General features: G+C 45.4%; 1 protein-coding gene across 4 annotated transcripts in view; it reads right to left on the bottom strand.

The window, feature by feature from the left end:
- Tiam1 (TIAM Rac1 associated GEF 1) overlaps positions 1–22,752 on the bottom strand; it is a 264,074-nt gene that overhangs the window by 26,218 nt on the left and 215,104 nt on the right. For 3 of the 4 annotated variants that reach the window (XM_048346332.1, XM_048346331.1, XM_048346333.1), the window contains exon 16: positions 10,429–10,532. In XM_048346332.1, the coding sequence (XP_048202289.1) occupies positions 10,429–10,532 (104 nt within the window). Of the gene's footprint in view, positions 1–5,448; positions 5,539–10,428; positions 10,533–22,752 lie in introns of those variants that run through there. The other variant, XM_048346334.1, reaches the window with a different exon arrangement.

The raw sequence follows: 22,752 nt of genomic DNA, 5'->3' as shown, positions 1-22,752 counted from the left end.
AAGACCCCATCTCAACAGAAAGGGACCATGCTGGTGTACGCCTGTCATGTCCAAGGCAGAAGGCAACAGGCATAGGAATGACAGGCCCCTCCACTGAGCTCTTATCCTAAAAATAATCATAGCAAAAAGAACTAGAGGTGTGACTCTAGGGAGAGACCTTGAGTTTAAAACTTCAGTACTGCACAGAAAAACAATAGTAATTAAAAAGAAAAGTATTTCATTGTCATCCAGGAAGGACATGAGAACCCTCCCCTAAACAATAGCAGGTATATAGTGCTGAGAGTTAATCCTGCCATGTGTGAAGGGCAGGAAGGATAAAAGGACATTACTCAATAGAGTTATTTTTAACCACAGAAGACAACTAACCTTAAGGAATCTTTTTCTTATTTGCATATGCAAAAGAGCATGAAGACTGCACAGGTCAGGGAAATTGGAACTTAGCAAGGATGCACTAATAGGAAAGAACAGAGCCAGGACCCAAATCACAGAGCCATTGTTCCAATTCTCTTACCATGGCTCTGGCTTAGTTGTTGCTACCAAAAACCCAGCCAGAAAGTGTCAGTCACCTGCCAGAAGCTCTAGTTCCCATTCTCTATGCAGGTGTGTTTCAGACACCAGCCACCCCCCCCCCAAAAAAAACTCATCCTTTAGGTGATGGTGGGAAAAAACCACTCCAATGGCCCCAACCATATGGTACCTGAATTTCATCTCAATAAGGCTGTTTTTAAAAGAGTAGGCTGTTTTTATTATCAAGGATTCTTTTTTCTAGAAATGACCTGTATGCTTTTATTTAGTTCAGATAGGATTTTGCTAAATTTGTGTTATCTTCAGCATACATTCATAGGGCTTTGTCATAAAAATTACAAAGGAATCCAGGTGTTAGTGGCTCACACCTGTAATCCTAGCTATTCAGGAGGCTGAGATTTGAGGATCATGGTTCTAAGTCAACCTAGACAGGAAAGTCCTCTGATCACCAACTAACCAGCCAATAGCCAGACGTAGAGCTGTAGGCTGGAAGTGGAGCTGTGTGGCTCAAATGGTAGAGCACCAGCCTTGAAAAAAACCAAAAAACGAAGTGACAGTACCCAGGTCCTGATTTCAAGCCTCAGTGCTGACACATACACATCCACCAATACATAAATAACTAGGAAGTCAAGCCTGTTTTCAATGGTTGATACAACAGACAACTTACTGTAACACAGTTATGGCTGCACATATGCTCAGGAAGAGGAAAACTCCATGAATATGGATAATGGTAACTGCCCTGCCCCCACTTCTCATCCCAGCCAAGGTGAAACTGGCACCTTTGTTTCCGCAATGCTTTTGTTTTTCTTTTCTGCTGGGGTGGTAGTGCAAGCTGAGCTTGACCTAGTGCTTGTGCTAAATGAGGCCTCTAGCACTTGAGCTAAACTCCTAGGCCTTTTTAACTTTTACATTATTTTTTGACAGTGTCTGTTTTTATTCCCCATGGCTAGCCTCAAACCCTGATCCTCCTGTGTCTACCTCCCAAGTCACTGGAGTTATAGATGTGAGCTACAGCCTCCGGAACAATGCTTTTTGAAGTGCTCATCTGTAATGATAGTTGCCTATCCTTCACACACAACCACAGTGCAAGTACTACTGCCTGTGACAAAAAAAATACACCATCACTGCAGTTGCACTAGCAGCAGAATATACTTCCTGCCCTCTTAGGACTCCGATAAATGCTCCCTCTCCCTAGAACCAAGTCCTTTAGTATTGTACTAAGCATGTCCCTCCACTTTTCCAAATGCACACATCATAGAGGTGAGCTCTTTGACATATCAAACACTAAAAAGACACTTCCCTTTGCACTTCCCATTCCACCAGCCTGAACAGGAGGCCAAGCGGGGCCACAACTCAGTACAGGTGGAGTCCCTGGGTTCTTGTTGGCTCTTTGATGGCATAAACACTTCAAGGATATGATGAAGGCAGCCCTCTTGGCCTGTGTGGAGGGTACCATCTCTAAAGTATGCCTAAGTGGCCTGGAGGAAGGGGGGCAGGGAGGCTGGTAGGATGTGGACCACTCTGGAGTGACAGCCCACTGTCTGCCACCACACTGCACCTTGAGCAATCTGCTCATTCACCTTTCTCCTGCTAAGCCTTTAACCAAATTGTACCTCCTACCAAGAAATACAGCCAGCCCCCATGATCTGTGGAGTCACTAGACAAGGTTTCAGTTATTTGATACCTGAAAAGTGTTCACATTTGTCTTGGCTTTTTCCAAGAGGCCATATTCAAAAATAGTTATGGCCAGGGCATTGGTGGCTCATGCCTGTAATCCTAACTGTTCAAAAGGCTGAGATCTGAGGGTCACAGTTCAAAGACGGCTGGGAGGAAATGTCAGTGAGACTCTTACCTCCACCTAATGACCAAAAAACCAGAAGTGGAGCTGAGGCTCAAAGTGGTGGAGTGCTATCCTTGAGCAAAAAAGCTCAGGGACAGGGCTCCAGGCCCTGAGTCCAAGCCCTACAACTGACAAATAGGAGAAAGAAAGAAAGAAAAAAAACTTTTATGATAGGATATTATCATGATGGTTCAGCTTCTTACATTTTCTTATATGCTTTCAGTATTACATTGCTCTAGTTTATCACTAGTTGATGTTAATCTCTTTATCATTCCTAATTTATAGCTTAAGCTTGACCACAGATAGGTATGCACAGGGGAAAATGGTATAAGTGGGGTTTGGAAGTAGCCATCATTGTAGGCAACTGCTGGGGGCCTTACAAAGTATAAAGCACAGATCGGGGGAACAACTGCACCTTCCCATTCCAGGGGACACTTAAGGATTCCTAGGGTCCTTCCTGGTATCACACTCCTAAGCCTGGGAGAGGAAGTCTTAGCTGGAGGCTCCCAGAGGGAGCGAGGGGGGGAGGAGGAGGGGAGGGGACAAGGTACCACAGAATTTACAAGTTATAAAGAATATTGTTGTAAAGTGATAAAAAAAAAAAAGAGAAGCTACATTTTGAGAGGTCAAATCTTGGGAGTCTTTATTGGAGCACTAGCGGTCTACAGGCAGCCAATTGTTACAAAGGACTGCAGCCCGCAAATACACTTAGGAAACAGGCCAGAGAGGAAAAAACGAACAAAAACAATACCAAAAACCAATTCAGCTCCAATGGAGAGCTGACTTGGGACATCATGGTGACTGGAGAAGAGCCAGGAAACAGGACACAGGACTTGAACATGAAGACATAAGGCATGGTGTCATGGAGCCTGAGCTGGTCAGGGCCTATATAGGGTCAGGTCAGGGGGAAGGGTAACAGGAAATTTCCCCGTCCAGTCCCTGGACTGACAGATTTTGTAACCTATCAGCCAAGTGCCTGCCCCTATCTCCAGGGATCCAAGCACCCCCATCACCAGGGAGCGGGGATTTCACCTTCCTCTACCATGAAGACAAGATGCCAGCCCTTACCATTCACCATGTGGCCAATACAGTGCTGGCCAGTTCTAACCTCCCTACTTCTGTTTGGTGGAGGGGGTGGCAGGGGAGAATTAACTAAAAAGATTGTGATCAATTTGAGAATTTCTCTTCTGTAAAATATCAACCCCCCAAATCTCTTGCTGGTGAAATGACAAAGGCAGGGCTCCCCTGGCAAGGCTCGACTTAGAGATGTTCTATAACATGATTTGGCTTTCAAATCTCCTGTCCCCCAGCCTGCCCACAACACCACCTCAGCTCAAGTTTTCATTCAGGTCAAAATCCACCCAAGTGCTGCAGCCACAAGTGCCCAACCAGGGTGCTTGGGTTGGAGGTGCTCCCTAAAAGCAAGTGGAAAGACACCCTCTCTCCCCCAAACTGTGAGGCAAGAAGAAGATAGCTCGGATTGTTCGGTGCAAAAAGCACAAGTCTCTCTCCAGTAAAGGACTGCAATCAGTCACCCTGGAGACCGAAGTGCACTCCCAGACACTTAAGAGCTGGAAATCCTGAAAGGGTGAGCAGAGCCCCATCAGGATGAGAATTTTTCCAACATTCAGAGAAGACAGGTCAATGGAGAGGAAATGGGCCACCTGACCCCCCGCCAGTGTGAAGGAGGGGGTTCTATAATATCCTTTTCCTCCTGGGGGAGATGAAAAGAAAGTACCAAAACGGAAAGGGGGCAGACTTTTAAGGACACATTATCAACACAAGCCACCCAGCTGTTAAAGCCTTTCCTGTTATGCAACCACCCAAGGCAATGCCTGCCTTCAGATGAACCCCGTTCCAAAACGGTTCTCTGACCGATTTAACACATCCCACAGATTTAAAAGCACCCAGAGTGGCCTCAAATCCTATGCTTTCATGTAGGCTTTTTCAGGGGAGACAAATATCAAAGCGATGCATGCCCCATACATTCAGACCCTAGCACATACAGGAGTAGCTCTTTCATGATTATTATTGTCACTTGTTTTTTTTTTATCTCAACAAACTTCAAAGAAGAAAAAGATCCAGGATGGACAGACTTATGGGGGTAAATCAAGGCTCATTCACTGTCCAAGATTAAATTTCACTGACTGCATCAACTATAATAACTGACACATATTCTGTGTATCAGCACAAAACCGTTACAAAGCTTGATTTGATTTTGTTAAACTATTTCATGGCATCAGCCCATGACATTTTCTTTTTAGAGTTCATATTTACTTATAGGCACTGACTTACAGAACTAGGTCAGCTAACATTAAACTGTTAACACATCCCTGAGCCAGCCTTTTATAGCTACCTTCTAGGCAAGTCTGCAGAAATAAAGCAGAAAGCACTTCAGGCTTTGAGGGTGGGGATAGGCTACTAGCAAGACACACCCCTGAAACTTCGGTGGAGGGGGGGGTTGCAATGACAATTATTTTTGGGGGGGAAAGCTACTTGTTTTTGCCATTTAAATACCGAAGAATAAAGGGCAATTCTAAGCCAAATCAACTGCACACCAATGACTGCCACCACTACACACGTTTGCACGCGCGCACACACACACATACGAATGAAAAGACCAAAAAAAAAAGAAAAGAAAGTGCCACAATATATATTCTGCGATCAGCAAAGCCTCTTAAGAGCAAATATGTTGGGTGCCAGTGGCTCACACCTGTAATCCTAGCTATTCGGGAAGCTGAGATCTGATGATCACAGTTAAGAAGCCAGCCCAAGCAGAAAAGTCCATGAGATCCTCATCTCCCTTTAACCAGCAAAAGAGAGCTGAAGGTGGAGCTGACTCAAGTAGTAGAAGGCTAGTCCTGAGAGAAAAAGCTAAGGGGCAGTGCCCAGTCCCAGAGATTCAGTCCCAGTACCAACATAGACACAGACACACACACACACACACACACACACACACACACACACACACAGAGTAGGGAAAGGGAGTGAGGATAATCACCTTTCCTTGAGCTCAGAAACAATTCCACTCCACCCACCACCTCCACAGGGCTGGAGGGACCCCATAGGGCAGACATGCTCACCAGATGCAAAGTACGGTAGACTGAGTCACCAGACCTGTCCCCATTTTCCATCCTGGGCTTGCGCTTTATTTTCCACAGTGCAGACATCATCAGGAATATATTCTCCTGACAATTACTTCCACCACCTTCTGAGCTCCGCACAGAAAGAGAAGTTTCTCAAAATGCTCCAGGAACACCAAACTCCTTCCAGCTGGGCGGAGGGCATCCTCTCCGCAGGACACCCCATGCCCGCTCTCCTGCTATGTCTGCAGCCACATGTCAATGGACCAGGACAAGGATTGACTGCAGTCCCTATAGCAGCACCTGCTTCCCGTCTTGCCCTCTGGGAGGTAAAACCATGGACAAGAAAGCAGGCTTTTGACTTCACCTGGCTACACAACAAAAGTTCCAGGAAGCCCCCAGCCAACTCAGGCAGGAAAACAAAGCAGCGAGCGATCGCCTCCTGGGATGCAGGATACATTGGAGGCGCTCTGCCCTGCAGCTAGTGCTAGCTGATTGGCCAGCATCCTGCACTGTAATCGTGGACCCGCCCCCTGCCCAGCTCGGACAACTTGGCAGCTCTCCCTCCTCCCGTGGGTGAGGAGTGAGAAGCGAGGTGCAGGCACCGCGGCACAAAAGGTGTTCTTTAAGAACGTTCAGGTTCACACTTCCCACTAAAGTGCGGTTCCTTTAAAAGCTGACATCTCTGAGACAACGGGGGGGGGGGAGGGGAAACACCTATTATTTGGATTAAAAAAGAAAAAACTTAAAAGGTCGTTCTGAGTGGAAATATTCTAAAAAGGATTCTAATAGAGTTGCTAAGCAGAAAGCAAAATCATAGCTGCCCAGAGCCCAGAATGCATGGCACAGAATTCCACAGCCCCGAATCCACTAGCATCGTGTTGTACAAATCAGTTTTCAATTAGCTGGCATGGGGGGCGGGGGAGGGGGGAAGCAGGGGAGGAAAGCAAGGCTTTTAGAGGTTGTCACCCATGATCACTAGAGGAAGGAGGTAGTCCCCAGACTGTCCTGCCTCATGACCGTCTCTCCTCCTCGGGGCTGTGACATTCTGGTATCACCACCACTGAGCTAAAGTACATAATCATCCACTTACTCCACCCTAAAGAACACAGGAGCCCTCAGGCACCTGTAATCCTAAACTACTCTGGAGGCTGAGATCTGAAGGTCATGGTTTGAAGCCAGTTCAGGCAACAAAAAAGTCCATGAAACTCTTATCTCCAATTAATCCACAAAAAGCTACAAGCGTGCTCTGTGTGGTAGTGTGTTAGCTTTAAGCAGAAAAGCTAAGGAAGGGCACCCTGGCCCTGAGTTTAAGACTCATGTTTGTCCTCCTCCCCTCATCACCCCCCAAAACAGCCACAATGTTACAAAACTACCTTTTAAGTTTTATTTATTACTAGGGCTGAACTCAAGACATCAAGGTCTTCCCAGGCTTTTTTGCTCAAGGCTGGTGTTTTCCCACTTAGTTAATTGGAAATAAGAATCTCTCCGATTTGTCCGCCAGGGATGGCTTTAAACTGTGATCCTCAGGTCTCAGTCTCCTGAATAACTACCAAAAACTTCCATTTAAAACAGAATACAGAATGTCAACACACAATCTGTGCTCCATGAAGAATGAATGGCCAAAACATAAAACAGCCACAAGATCAACAGCATTACCCCACTCAGACAGGGTTGGGGAGACATGGACTACTAGCATCTGTTTATTCACTAGATACTTTTCTACGACCAGTGAATGGGTACATTCAAACAAGGCTAAAGCATTCTTCCACACTTCAGCATACTGATACAGGAGATTTAATTTTTAAAAAATTAACCTTAATCAAGAGATACCCACAAGACACAGCACTGAGAAAATATGTAAGTGGTTCATGGCTGTGTATCTAATTGGCTTCTAGAGCTACTAATAAATTAATTCCAGGGCTGGGGATATGGCCTAGTGGCAAGAGTGCTTGCCTCGTATACATGAGGCTCTGGGTTCAATTCCCCAGCACCCACATATACAGAAAATGGCCAGAAGGGGCGCTGTAGCTCAAGTGGCAGAGTGTTAGCCTTGAGCAAAAAGAAGCCAGGGACAGTGCTCAGGCCCTGAGTCCAGGTCCCAGGACTGGCCAAAAAATATATATATAAATAAAAATAAATTAATTAATTCCTTCTTTCATGGTAAGTCTGCACTTGACACCAGATCTTAACACTCCTGCCAAAAAGTTTTTTGGTGTTTTGTTTTTGTTTTGTTTTTGCCAGTCCTGGGCTTGGAACAGATCAAAGCCAGCCCTGGGCAGGAAAGTCCAGGAGACTCTTATCTCCAATTAATCACCAGAAAACCAGAAGTAGCACTGTGGCTCAAATGGTAGAGTGCTAGCCTTAGCTGAACAGCTCAGGGACAGTACCTAAGCCCAGAGTTCAAGCCTCACAACTGACAAAAAGAAGAAAAAAAAAAGATTCCAAGAATGATAATCCTAGCCAGGAACCAGTAGCTCACACCTGTAATCCTAGCTACTCCAAAGCATTGAAGCCAACCCAGGCAGTGAAGTCTAAGAGACTTCATCTCTAAAATAACCAGCCAAAAAAACCAGGCTAGAGACATAGCTTGAATGGTAGAGTGCCAGCAGAGCAAGCAAGGCGAGCAAACATGAGACTCTGAGTTCAAACGCTCAGACTCCCCTGCTGCCAGAATATTCTATCCTATAATGTGGGCCCCACCTGTTTCTCAGTCCTGGAGCCACGTGTGGCTAATCTGGCCGCCTCTAGGATTGGTCCCCGACTCTTCCGCCCTTAAGGACAGCTCATGCCCCCCCCCCCTTACAGTCCCTAGATAGGTGCACGTAACACCCCTCCCCTTCCTGCCGATCTTTGATCTGATTGGCTCTTGTGCCTTATATTAGTTACATGTGTTCCCCTCAATAAATGAGATCTTGCACCGACTTGACTCCCAGATGTGTCTGATTGTCCTCGGGGAGGGAGGGCTGGGTGCGGGTGGTCTGTAGACCTTTTCCTTTCTTGGCTCCCCCGGTCGGGGCATGCCTTCCCCATCTCTCCTGCAGGTCAGGGGAGCATGGCGGGGGGGGGGGGGCGGGGGGTCTAAAAACCCCGACACTATAATAAAGTGCTGAAGACAAACCAAAAGACCAGGCATCGTGGTGCACACTTATAATCTCAGCAATCAGGAAACAAAGACAAGAAGAAGTTTGAGGCCAGCTTGGGTTACACAGTGAAACCCTGTCATCCTATCTCAGGAAGGGGGGAAGGAGGGAGAGGAAAGGAGGAAGGGAGGGAAGGAAGAAAGGAGGGAGGGATGAGAGGAAGGAAAGAAGGAAGGAAGGGTGGGTCTTAGAGAAGAATATGAATACAGAGTAAGACAAAACAGGAGATAATGTAGAATTAATTCATATTTTTATGTGGTATAAAGGTTTGAATTCAGGGCTCCAAGTGTAATTGGCAAGCACTCTACAACTTGACATACTCCCAGTCCTTTTTTTTTTTTTCTTGGCCAGTCCTGGGGCTTAGACTCAGGGCCTGAGCACTGTCCCTGGCTTCTTTTTGCTCAAGGCTAGCACTCTGCCACTTGAGCCACAGCGCCACTTCTGGCCATTTTCTATATATGTGGTACTGGGGAATTGAACCCAGGGCCTCTTGTATATGAGACAAGCACTCTTGCCACTAGGCCATATCCCCAGCCCTCCCAGTCCTTTTGACTTGCGTTATTTCTCAGTGTCTTGACCTTCAGACTCTGATCATCCTACCTCCACCTCCCATACTGCTATGAATACAGGTGTGAACCACTGTCCCCAACCCAGAAATAGTTCACATTTGGATAGCATTTCCATTATCCAGGTGTTTTCCATAGTTATAATATTTGAGTTGATGATGTTCAAATCACTGGGCAAAAGCAAGACTGGCCCTGAAGACAAAAGCTGTAATTTAAATTTATGCATTTCTTTTCAGGTTACGTGACTGGTAAGTGTCAATCAGAAGAATGAGAGATAAATGGATTGACATAACTGCCAATATGACTCAAAAAGATTGATAACTATGGAAACAATCACACACAACTGAGTTTCAGGAAGGAAGTCTTTGAAAAGAAATAGGCACAGGTTTTGGTGGGTATGTGTACCAGTAATGGAGCTAGAACTCAGGACCTCGGTGCTATCCCTTACTTTTTCATTTGAGGCTGGCACTCTGTACCACTTAAGCCACAGCTCCACTTTTGGCTTCTTGCTGATTAGATATAAAAATCTTAATAAGATTTTCCTGTCCAGGCTGGCTTCATACCACAATCCTCAGACCTCAGCCTCTTGAGTAGCTAGGATTACAGCTGTGAGCCACGGGTGCCTGGCAGGTAACAGGTTTTTCAAGTGCACTGTGTTTTGGAGATGGTAATGCAGAGAGTTTCTCATGCACAGAACTCACGAACTCACGAAGCAGAACTGAAACGGCTAAATTACAGCTAATATCATGAGTGTTTCGCACCAAAGTATCAGAAGAAAACCTTTTTCTCCCTATGCTCAACTGAAGAACTATTTGGATTCATAAAAAGAAAAAAGAAATATGCCTTTAATCATAAGAAAACACAGGTCAGTCCACAGCAGCTCATTACAGAAACCCCAAGTAGCAAGAAAATACAGCTGACTCAATCACACACATTTTGGACTCAGTATCGTTCCTACACAAATGAAGACATAAGAAGGAAGTGAGATGAATTGGTGTCATTAAGTGGAAGCTCCAACAGTGGCTGCAACGAGAGGAAAAGGCCCTCCATTCATTCATTACAAGTGATTTCTATCCTTTACTCTCACATACGGATGCATTACCAAGGCTGTCACTGGGATTTCAGATCCAGCCATTTAGCAACGTGTCAGAAGCACGAACCCTTCATTCTGGGGAGCGAGGGGCCATCCAAGCCGTGCAGCTGCAGAGGTGGTGGGTGGCTGGATTCCCCCGAGGTGCACGACATGGAATGTGCAAATGAAAATCTCTCACCTTGCTGCTGTGATCCGTCTCATCGGAGGATTCCATGTCCGGCCCGTCGGTGTCTTCTGGAGCCGTCTCGGCGCTGCTGCCCTGATCACTGCACAGGCTGTGCCCTGCCAGAGGAAATCACAGGAAAATGAGGGGCTACGTGAAGAGCCCTTGCTGGAAGCCACCCTGGAGTGAGAGCCAGGGAGCCCAGCTCAGGAAGTGGCGCCTATTGTTAGGCCTGCTGGGTTCTATTGTTAGACCGGCACATTCTGGACTCAAGAAATGATCACTTTAAGCGGAGCACTGGTGGCTCATACCTGTAATCCTAGCTACTCAGGAGGCTGAAATCTGAGGATCGGGGTTCAATGCCAGCCTAGGCAAGAAAATCCGTGAGATTCTTATCTCCAAAAAACTACTCAGAAAAAGCTGGAAGTAGTGCTTTGGCTCAACTGGTAGAGCACTAGCCCCAGGACCACAGAAGGAAGGAAAGCAGGGCAGGAGGGAGGGAGGGAGGGAGGGAGGGAGGGAGGGAGGGAGGGAGGGAGGGAGGGAGGGAGGGAGGGAGGGAGGGAGGGAAGGAGGGAGGGAGGGAGGGAGGGAAGGAGGATCATTTTAGTTCCTACTACTATTTTATTTCAATTACATCTCATAATGTATAATACATATTCAATAATACACAACCATTGTTGTAAAATATTTATACCTTTCCACCACCCATTCTCACCACCACACACACTTCTTCAGATGAAGCCTTGACTACCAATGCCGGGTTAAAGGTATTTGGAGGTAGAATTCTGGGGAGGTGAAGGGCAGATTAAATCTTGAGGAGGATATTCTGAGGATGTGGGGTTACTGCCCTTAGAAGAAGAAGAGACTAGATGGGGGGGAAATGAGGGGGAGGTAACAAATTGTACAAGAAATGTACCCATGGCCTTACATATGAGAGGAGGAGGAGGAGGAGGAGGAGGAGGAGGAGGAGGAGGAGGAGGAGGAGGAGGAGGAGGAGGAGGAGGAGGAGGAGGAGGAGGAGGAGGAGGAGGAGGCGGCTAAGCCAGGGGGCCAATGGCTCATGCCTACCACTCTAGCAACTAAGGAGGCTCAGATCTGAAGACTGAGGTTCGAAGCCATCCCGAGCATGAAACTGTGTGAGAGTCTTTTCTACAATTAAAAGGCAGGAAGTGGAACTGTGGCTCAAGTGGTAGAGAAAGTGCTAGCCTTGCGCAAAAATAAGCTAAACAGCAGCACCCAGGCCCCGAATTCAAGCTCCAGTACAAGTGTGCACACACACACACACACACACACACACACACACACACACACACACACAAAGAGATTGAAGTGCTCTCTCTTTCCCTATCATGGGAAAACACAGGAGACGAAGGCTGTCTTGCAGGAGGACAGAGCCCCGGCCAGGGAGCTGAATGGGTCAGAAAGAAGTACGGCTGATGACCTGGAACACAGAACCGGCTCAAGCTTCTTTGCCTCAAGTGAAATGTGTAACCCACACAGGAATTACAGTTTTTGGTTTTGAAGTTTTTGCAATTTGTTGTTGTTATTTTTTTATTGCACTTGGTCATGTATAATAAGGCAATAAACTTACTACACCTAACTCTGGCAAACAGACCTTCTAAAGCTGAAACTATGTACAAAGAATTACACTTCTACCCCAATGCTTGCCTAGTACACACAAGGCCCTAGGGTTGATCCTCAGGACCCCTAGATAAGTAATAAGATGCTCTTCAAGAAAGAGACTATAATAAGGACTTCTGAGAAACAAAGAATGAGAACATTTACCACAAATAGAACCTTACTTAAAAAAAAAACTCTAAAAGATGTAATTTAGAGGAAAAAATAGTTATATAATCCTTTAAAAATCTAGTATACAAGCTAAGATGATGAAGAGTTGATCTAAACATGGATGGGACTTACAATAACTTGAAAGGGTGGAGATGGGATAAAAGGGAGGAGAATGACGGAAAGCATGACATGACTCAAGAAGCACTGCGCTCACAAAATGACATGTTGAATTGAAACCCCTTTGTACAACCAAAAGATAATCTTCAAAATAAAATAAAACAATCTTCTATCTCCCACCCCCAAAAAGGCATGGTAGGAGGATTAAAAAAAAAAACCCACAACACTCTAAGACGCATTCAAAACAGGATTGAGGACAAGTATACTTAAAGTGCTGTATGATAACTTTATGATTTAAGAGGGAGGAAGACTAACTATAGCTTCTATTAGGGTAAGAATATGGCTCAAATTTTAAGAGCAACTACCAAAAGAATAAGAATAGATTGTATAAGTAGAAAGTAAAATTTAAAGTGCAATGCAAAACTGTTAAATAATAGAGGAGATGGGGAAAGAATGAATAATAAAGGGGGCTACTCAGACTAAAATTTAATATATGCACATATGAAATACCATTTTGAAACCCCTTTGTACAAATAAATACGTACTGAAAAAAGTCAAGAAAGTAAAACATCTTCTGGCAAGGGGTAGGTTTCAGTGCAGGGAGGGGGATGGAAACAGTGAATGAGGGTGAATATAATATGTGTACTTTATATAAATGTATGAAAATAGAGCCCCCCAAAGAAGCCCTGCTGCAGTTGTTTCCAAAAGGAGGAAAGGGGATGATAGGGTGATGGAGGGGTTGAGTGTGACAGGGGACATTAACCAGCATGGGAATGTCACAAGCATATTATGACATGTAGGCGCATAAAAAATGTTAGTGTAAAAAATGCAACCCAGAAGCGGGCAAGGAAAGGGAGGAAAAATGAGCCAGGAGAAAGAGAAGCCAATAAGACCATAAAACAAACAAAGTAAATGGACCTTTTCTATATAAATGTTAGATTAAAGTCAACTTAATAAATTTCTTGTTTCGATTTTTCTTTTAAAAAAAATGTTAAAGCCTCAGCCAAATGTTATATGCATGAAAGGATACAGATGATTAAAGATGGATGAATGGGCATTCGGCACATGAAAAGAAAATCTACAAATGATCAAACACAGTAAACTTAGGCAGGATACAGAAGACATAACATCTGTAATTACTAAGCTTGATCTATGAATGTATTTCAAACCCTATTACCAAGGTTTATGAATATACATTTTCCCAAGGATTAGCAATTTATGCAAATAGGCCATCCATTAAGGCACAATATGAAGTCTTAACTTAATAAGAGAATCTATATTCATAGAGGCCACACCAGCAGCCGTTCTTGGAACTAAGTTGTTTCATTTTTTTTCAAATAAAACAGCAAATGGCCAATAACAATGAAGACAGTCTAAAGAAAGAAAACAAAGATAGGAGTGCTTTCCATCATAGATAAAGCTACAGTCTCTAGAATACAGTGCAGGGCAGGGTTGACAGGAGAGTCAGCCAGAAACAGCCCCACCCCGACAAGGAAGCCTGACGAACAGCAGATGCACACTGCCGATGAGAGGGGAAGGAAAGGAACAGTTGATAAATGCTGCTAGCACAGCAGATGACCCACATGGAAAAAAATGTAACACCCACCCAGTCATGAAAACCAGCCCTGGGTAGGAAGAAACCAGAATGTAAACAGCCCACGTAGTAATCCTATAGAACAAGGCACATTTCAAAACAGAAGAGAGGAAATGATCAATGTCTGTAGTGATGGATTTGCTAATCACCTCTATTTCATTATTATTCAATCTATGTAAGCAGCAAGACACCAAACAGTACTCCTAATATGCACAATTATTATGTGCTAAGAAAGAAAACAAAAAGTGAAGAAAATACTGCAGATGAGGTTCGTCAGATTCACCCCCTCCATTGCTCATTCTCATCAATCCATCTACCCCAAAAAGATTTAAGCCAAGTATAAAAGGTATACATTATGCAGCATTGAAAATTACATTTTACTAATGTGAGCTGATGGCTCGCGCCTGTAATCGTAGCTAATCAAGAGGCTGAGATCTGAGGATCACAATTCAAAGTGGAAGGCCAGGAATTCCTCTAGAGGCTTCTATGAAAACACTGCTGAGTGTTTCTGAACCACCCCCGGCCCCCAACCCATACACACATCCATGGAGTTCTTCAAGGTTCTAATCCACCTTCTCTTACTAGCAGACTTTGCTCTAACAGCAGACACAGAAGGAATTCTTTTTTTTTTAAATCTTGGGCATCCTTCCCCCCACTCACGAGGGACGACACACTAACAGAGCACACTGCTTTGGAGCAGACAGCACTCAAGAGAGGCATGAGGGGGCAGGGCCAGGCGCGCTGGCGCTGGCCGGCAGACGGCACCCATGGCCCCCACGGGAGGCAAAGGAGGACTAGAATGATAAAGGATGAATAGGAGGCTGGCAGCCTGACAGAAGGAGGAAGCCCAGAGCAGCACCGAAGCTCCCGCAGGACAGGACCTACAAACAGGGTTCAGCCTGGCCCGCAGATGACATCATCCCTTCCCTTTGAATGACTTCCTCGCCCTAATAATGTGTTTCTCAAGTTATTTTTCCCTCTTGTGGCTGAAAACCTTAGTACCTCCTCTAGCCCACACACCATTTCAGGGATAAGTATCAGTGAGAGTCAGAGCAGCACAGTGTATCCATGCAGGTTTACAGTGGGGCTTGCTTTTCATTCACTTGGACTAGACACCTTCACTTTGGTTTCATTCCAGGCCATCTGGGACTTAAATTTAAAGAAAATTCATACACAATGTGTGTTAAACAGAGTCTCCAATTATAGTATTTCCCAAGAAACAGGTTTTTGTTAAAAAAAAAAAAAAAACCTGGGGGATGACTGGTTAGGAGAAGCAAGATTTCTAAGAAAGACATTCCGATGGGCATGGTGGCTCATACCTATAATCCAGGCATTCAGCATTCAGGAGGCTGAGGCAGAAAATTCCAGCCAGCCTAAACACATAGCAAAATCCTGTCTCAAAAACAACAATGACAACAACAAATCCGTGGGATTCAATTGTTAGGCTCTTGGTTTATTTTGCTTTGCTTTGCTTTGCTTTGCTTTTCAGTCACATTACTATTATGTGATTACAACAAGTCCATATAAACTCTTGTGTATAAGCTCAGAATAAACAGCCACTCCTCCAACAAAACTAAAAAGCAAAAAGCAAAGGTCTTCTAGAGTGAAATTATTACTAAAACTAAAAAGCACTAAATACATTCTACAAGTCAGGAATAGGGGAACATATGTGTAATCACAGCAATCAGGAGGCTGAGGTAGGAGAATCACAATCATTCTGGCTGATCTTGAGCTACAGAGTGAAAGTGACTCAAAAATAGGGCTGGGGATATGGCCTAGTGGCAAGAGTGCCTGCCTCTTATACATGAGGCCCTGGGTTCAGATTCCCCAGCACCACATATACAGAAAATGGCCAGAAGTGGCGCTGTGGCTCAAGTGAGCAAAAAGAAGCCAGGGACAGTGCTCAGGCCCTGAGTTCAAGCCCCAGGACTGGACAAAAAAAAAATAATACAAATACTAACAAATAAATCTATGAGAAGGGGGGAAATAATGAATTTTGAAGACATAATTTCTTCTCAATTTTACAGGCTCTCAGTGCCTTCATTCCCTACAGAGAAAAAATTTAAAATCCATAAAAATCCTTACATTTAAAAATCTAAAACAATCCTCCCAAACTTTTAAAAATGCATAAAAATCCAAAACTGGGGGCCGAGAATATGGCCTACTGGTAAAGTACTCATCTGGCATACATGAAGCCCTGGGTTCCATTCCTCAGCACCCCATATATAGAAAAGGCCAGAAGTGATGCTGTGGCTCAAGTGGCAGAGTGCTAGGCCTTGTGCAAAAAGAAGCCAGGGACGGTGCTCAAGCCCTGAGTTCAAGCCCCAGGGCTGGCAAAAAAAAAAGTAGGACTTAATGGATCCTGTTGGCTTATAATGATATTTTTAAATATACGAATGGACGCTCTTAGTCTACAAAATGACTCCCATTTCCCCCCTCCCCCCCCCACACACTGAATTTGATGGGTGTCAACAATCAAATCTCACTGGAAAGGGAGCCTAGGAAACTGGATCGGTCTGATTCCAGCAAGGCCCACCCACACAAGCAGGCCATGTCCTGAGTGACGGAAAGCAAGACACACAAGTTTATGAGGCACACATGGCCCCAAGTTTTATCGACAAACAAACAAAAGACCATGCGCTCGTGGTATCAGCGAGATGACAGACTTGGAAACAATGGACCAGATTTGTTTGTGGGAAGAAGATAAAGCAGGGCAGCTCTGTGTTGCCCCTCCCAGCGGCCCGATTGTCTTCAGTCTTCGGAATCTGGGCACAGACAATCTCCATGGAACACCTGACCAAAATAATCTTTCTATCTCAGATGCAGTGCAGAGCACGCGCTGGCCAGGCAAATCTAGCAGGGCTGGCAATTTCTCCTAATAGATCAAGGTGCTCTGGCCTCTCCTGGCAATCACAAGGTGTTTCCTGTTGAATAAGCGCTGCTGAATGGACTTCCTGCAGGAGAGACGCATGCGCTCCCTGGCTTCCATTGGACTCATCAAAGGCCCTGACTCTTCCAGGCCCAAGGCTGGTCCTAATTGTCTCTAACTAATGTCACAGACCTGCTGTTAACCACTGATGCTCAGCTCTCCCCAGTTCAATTGCAGGAATAACCCAATTTTTAAATGAATAGAGAAGCAATTTCAGTTCCCTGAGCTCTGGTGCTATGGCCGTAATACTGAGTTAAAGCAAGGCACCTGATTTGTTCCATTTGGTCAACTGGAATTCCATAGGAGATACACAAGCATGGCATTCACCACAAAAATGCAATAAATGCCAATCCCAGTGGCAGAGCTGAGAAAGAGAGGGAAACAGGGAAGATAGTTGGGACTTGGCGAAATACACCTCGGATCTAGGATACTCACAATTTGCATGAAGTTTCTTTGTCTTTGCCTAGGAACATCGCTCAGTGGCAGATCGCTTGCCTAGGTGTAGAAGATCCAGGCACTACTGGCTCACACCTGTAATCCTAGCTACACAGGAGGCTGAGATTTGAGGATCACCACTCAAAGTCAGCCCAGGAACAAAAGTCCCTGAGACTCTTATCTTCCAAGTCACTACCAAAAAGAAGAAGAAAAAAGATGATAGTGGAGAGGTGGCTCAAGTGGTAGAGTGCTAGCCTTGAGCACAAAAGCTCAGGGTCAGTGCCAGTGGCCTGAGTACAAGCCCCAAGACCAACACACACACACACACACACACACACACACACACACACACACTTTGATTGCTAACACAATGAAAATATTTTTTAAAAAGCATCTAGAACACGTGCTGGTAGCATGAGCAGGGTTAGGAGCTTATCTCCAAGTAGCCTCCTCCAAAAGTTGAATAATCACTGAAGGAGTTTTCTGTGTTTCCATGGTAAACTGTATCATCTACAACTTATGGCACAACAATAGCAGGTAATTTTAGGAGTAGATGACATTCAGAATACACATTAATTTTTTTCTTCCCTTTTCCCTTGTTACAAAAAAGGGTATGTGTGTGAGAATTCTCCCAATAAATGCTTTCAAAAAGTTTTCTTTCAAAATGTCCACATCAGCATTTATCTACTTTATTGATGTTCACCGACCGATTTCCTAGCTGATGTTACATGTACACCTCCTAGGCCAGTAGTTCCGAACCACTGAGATTTGCCTCCTGGAGGAAGCTGGCACAGCTTAGATGAAGTATTCATGTCTTGTACTGACTTGTAGAAACACTGCTAAGTACCAACACACAGGACAAACCACACACCAAAAAACTATCTGGCTCCCAATGTGAATAGTGCTATTCAGATCAGTATTCAAAGTAAATCAGAACATGAGACTGAGGCTTTATGAGACCCTCACACAAACCACACAGACGGCAGTGGACAACTCACTCCAGCCTTTCTGCACTACAAGGGTCCTTCCAGAACAATAGCCACGGAAGGAACTGTCTTTTTGTTCTGGACATTGTTTGGTTGGTATGTAAAAAAGTGCTTAAAAGAAAAAAAAAGATGAAAGGATATCCAGATTTCAACCAGAACTAATGGGGAGCCAATGGCCAAGAGCCAGAAGCTGGGTTTTCGACAGGGCATGAAGGATGCACTGGCCTTGGGACTTGAACTCGGGGCTTGAGTGCTGTCCCTTAGCATGTTTGCTCAAGGCTGGCACTCGATCACTTGAGCCACAGCTCCAATTCTGACTGTTAGTGGTTAAATGGAGATAGGAGTCTCACAGACTTTCCTGTCCAGACTGGCTTTGAGCTAGGATCCTTAGATCTCAGCCTCCTGAGTAGCTAGGATTACAGGTGCGAGCCATCAGCTTTGACCCTGACGTTCTAAGGCAGCGTGGCAAGCTGTGAAAATGCTTCCTCCCACACTGGGGGGATGAGAGGAGGATGCACGCCACGGCCACCGAACAGATCTGTGGTACAAATCTCAATGAAGATCCCAAAATGTTATCAGCAAACCACAGGAGATTTGCACGTCCACCATCCATTCCAACAATCCTAGTCCATTAGCTCAGAAGAAAAGCTATTCTATAGCCAGGAAGGAAGACTTGGTATCCTGAGGAGGTGGGTCTCAGTCAGAAGCAACCACCATAACAAACATACACTAACACCCCATGAGTCATGGGCTTTGAAGAGGGGCCCAGGGACCTCAGCAGTCAAGACAGTAGAGTTTCTTTTTTTCCCACCTGGAAAGGAAACCATACACCAGGTGTACCTTACAAACTTCATGATCAGATAAGTCACGGGTAGCAGATGGAAGTGGAGAAGGTGGGAGAGCACAAAAGAGCAGCCATTGGCTATAGCCCGACAATTCTCACGCTCCCCCAGAAATGAGTGGCTTTGGATACAAAGTGTTTCCTGAGCGCTTACACTCATGGATTCTTTACCATAGTCTAGGGAGATGGCAGTGATGGCCACTGCAAATGAGGACGGTGCAGCACAGAGGTTAAGCATAGCCTGTTCAGAGCCATGAAGCTAACACTGAAATGAACTTAGTTCCCAGGAAGCTCATTCCAAGGCCTATCTTTTACCACCTAGCTTTAAAGCTTCTACTTAGAAGAAACAAACCTCTATATAAGAAAGCGGCCCAAAGATGGGTGCTGGTGGCTCATCACTGTAATCTTACCTAGGAGGCTGAGATCTGAGGTTCATGGTTCAAGGCCAGCCAGGGCAGTAAAGCCCTTGAGACTCTGATCTCCAATTAAGTATCCAAAAATAAGCCGTAAATGGAGCTATGGCTCGAGTGGTAGAGCTAGCCTTGAGCACAAAAGCTCAGGGACAGCTCCCAAGCCCAGAGTTCAAGTCTCAGGACCAGCACCAAAAAAGAAAGGAAGGGAGAAAGAGAGGAGGGAGGGAGGGAGGGAAGAGATCGGTCCAGAAAGAATCCAAGCTTGAAAGAAAATCCCAGGTGTCTGTCAGGGCTCCTGGGAGGAGCCTGCCTCTCTATTAGCAGCAGATGCTGCAGTCAGGATGCAGGTGTTCCTTCGGGACCCTTAGCCGCTCCTCATCGAGCTATCTGTCAAGCTGTCAATGAATGCCTCGGGGAGGAAAGCTGGCAACGTCCAAGGTAATCCCCACATCCACCTCAAAGCTGCCACTCCAGGAAGTTCCCCGTTCTGAGTTACTTCTAAATTTAGAGGAGGCTGCAGCGCGGCCTGCCCCGGGCCGCGTGGCCTGCGCTGTTTCCTATGGCAGCTGCAGCTGCCTGGGAGGCTGTCAACCTGGGCCTCATTAAGGAACAATCCTGCGGGTTCTGTTATCCTGTTTCCTTGCTTCTCCTTTTATCCTCCACTGTGAAACCAGGAAGAGGAAGTGGAAGCAACAGTGGACCGACAGCAGGGGCCTGAGTTCCAAGGGACGGCCATTTCGCTAGGGGGAAAAAACAAAGGAAGGACTAAATTGCTCCCCAAAAGTGCAGTTTTGATCTATTTTAAAGAAGAGTACGTTTAGTCAGTTTAGCACACTGCCTCTAAAGCTGGCTGTTCGACAGGAAACAGCACCCAGGGAGGATTAAAAGGCTGTGTTCAAACCTCATCATACAGAAGGCCAAGTTGCTTCTGTGGATGTAGAATATACTCCTCCGTTTCCATGTCAGACATATATGAATACAAATGTGTTTTTAATTAAAAATTCAAACACACACATATACAAGATGTGTGTGTGTGCACATGCATGTGTGTACTAGCATATATCCCCATACTGGGACTTGAATTCTGGAGCCTGAGCACTATCCCTCAGCTTTTTTTTGCTCAAGGCGGGCACTCTACCTCTTGAGCCACAGCTCCACTTCCAGTTTTTTGGAGATATGAGTCTTATGAACTTTGAGGACTATAGTCCTCAGATCTCAGCTCCCCAAGTACCTAGGATTACAGGTGTGAGCCACTAGTGGCCCGCACAAGGGTAACAAACAAACCAACCAATTCATTAACAGTGAATATCTTTAAGGAAACAAGTTGCATTTGCCTGGTAAGTGAATAATCCCGAGTTCAAACCCTAGCATGATAAAAACAGCAAGCCATTTCAGTTTCATTTCCTTTAAAACAGGGGCCTTTATGGATAAGAGACCAGATTGTAAATATGTTTGGCTTTGCAGACCCCTAAGTCCCTACCACACTGACTCAACCTGCCATTAACAGGAAAGGAGCCAGAGATGAGATGTAAGTAAGTGAATATGGTTGTGTTACAATCAAAATTCTATGTATAGAACCAGCCCATAAGTCTATAAATTGTAGTTGTTCATTCCTATCCTGCATGTATAACTTACAGGAAGGGCTCAGACAGGAAAGGAAATCCAAACCTAGTTGAATACACACTGTAACTTATATTTACATAATCCTTTAAATGATCTAACCTAACCCAATGTCTCAGTCGTAGTATAGAAAATGAGTTGTGAATTGAGTTTATGGGGCCAAGAGTGCCCTCTTGTGGTCACATGAAAGAAAAGCATCATGGTCTCCATTCTCTATTGGTGGTATACAATTCACTTTTTAAGAATGTGACAGGATGTGTGGGGAGATGAGGGGTTATTGGGGGTAGAGGTGTGGCTCAAGTGGTAGAGTACTTGCCTTGCAGTGCTCTGAGTTCAAGCCCCAGTCGTTTCCCCCCCTCCTCTCTCTCTCTCTCTCTCTCTCTCTCTCTCTCTCTCTCTCTCTCTCAGTTTCTCATGATTCAGCTTGTCAGATGCTTTCCGGGAGCCACTGAACAAATGAATGCTGGGAGCACCGGGCTTCTTGGTGAGCCAGCCAAGCTTCGGAAGGTAATTCGAAAAACAACTATCACAGGGAATATTCCCAGTAACTGCAACTCAGATGCTGAAAGTAAAAAGGGGGAAACCCCAATTTTGAACAAAGAAAAATAATTCTAAGATCCAGCTTACCAAATCAACACAAACCCAGAGGCAGGTCATAGAAGAAGAAAGTGACAATAATCTACACTGGTTTCTTTCCCCCCCCTTCACTTACTCACTGTGCAGTTCACTGTAGCAAGCAATGTATAAAGAGTCAGAGAAACAAAGATAAAGAACATAAACTGAAGCCAAGCACTGTAGTACATTCCTGTAATCCCAGACACTCAGAAGGCAAAAGCTGCAGGATCACACGTTCCAGGTCAGTCCCACACAAAGGGAGAACTTGCTTAAAAACAAACAAACCAAAAGGCTAAAGGCATGGCTCAGGAAATGGACCCCTGACCTAGCAATCACTATACCACTGACTGAATCCCTCGCATAGTCTACAATATAAAACAATAACCCAGTCCTAGCAAACAAGCCCAGGAGAAAGAGATACAAGCCCTTATGAAGAGGGTCGCGTGGTCAAAACGCACAGGGAAGGAGAGAGAGAGAGAGAGAGAGAGAGAGAGAGAGAGAGAGAGAGAGAGAGAGAGAGAGAGAGAGAGAGAGAGAGAGAGAGAGAGAGAGAGAGAGAGAGAGGAGAGAGAAAGGAGGCCATGTCCAAGCTGCTCCTATTAAAATGAGCAAGAGCTTGCCGGAGGAAGCGGGACAGGGAAAGAGCGTCGGCAGGAGGTGCTGGTTGGCACAAACCTGGACTTCAGGTTAGACCCACCATGACTTCTGCACCCTAGGCATCTCACACAGGATGAAAAGCTAGCCTGGGGGGTCGGGGGCACAGTCACTGAGATAGGCAAGGGAGAGAGGCTAAGCACCTTCTGTGAACGCACCACATCACCAAATCTCAAGCCATCGCCAAGAGCTGGAGCCCCTCCCATGGGCTCATCTCCAAACGATGACGGGCAGCGCATTCGAGAGCTCTCTACCAGTGCCAGCGAGCTGCCGGACGGCTATTCCACTGCAGAACGCGTCCCGTCCCTTTGATGTTTCAACAGGAAGCACAGGCTCTGTCTCTC

This window comes from Perognathus longimembris, chromosome 5 (genome assembly GCF_023159225.1).
Source record: "Perognathus longimembris pacificus isolate PPM17 chromosome 5, ASM2315922v1, whole genome shotgun sequence".
In the NCBI taxonomy this organism is placed as follows: domain Eukaryota; kingdom Metazoa; phylum Chordata; class Mammalia; order Rodentia; family Heteromyidae; genus Perognathus; species Perognathus longimembris.
The sequence above is the reverse complement of the archived record's forward strand: the minus strand, read 5'-3'. Positions and strand labels throughout refer to the sequence as shown.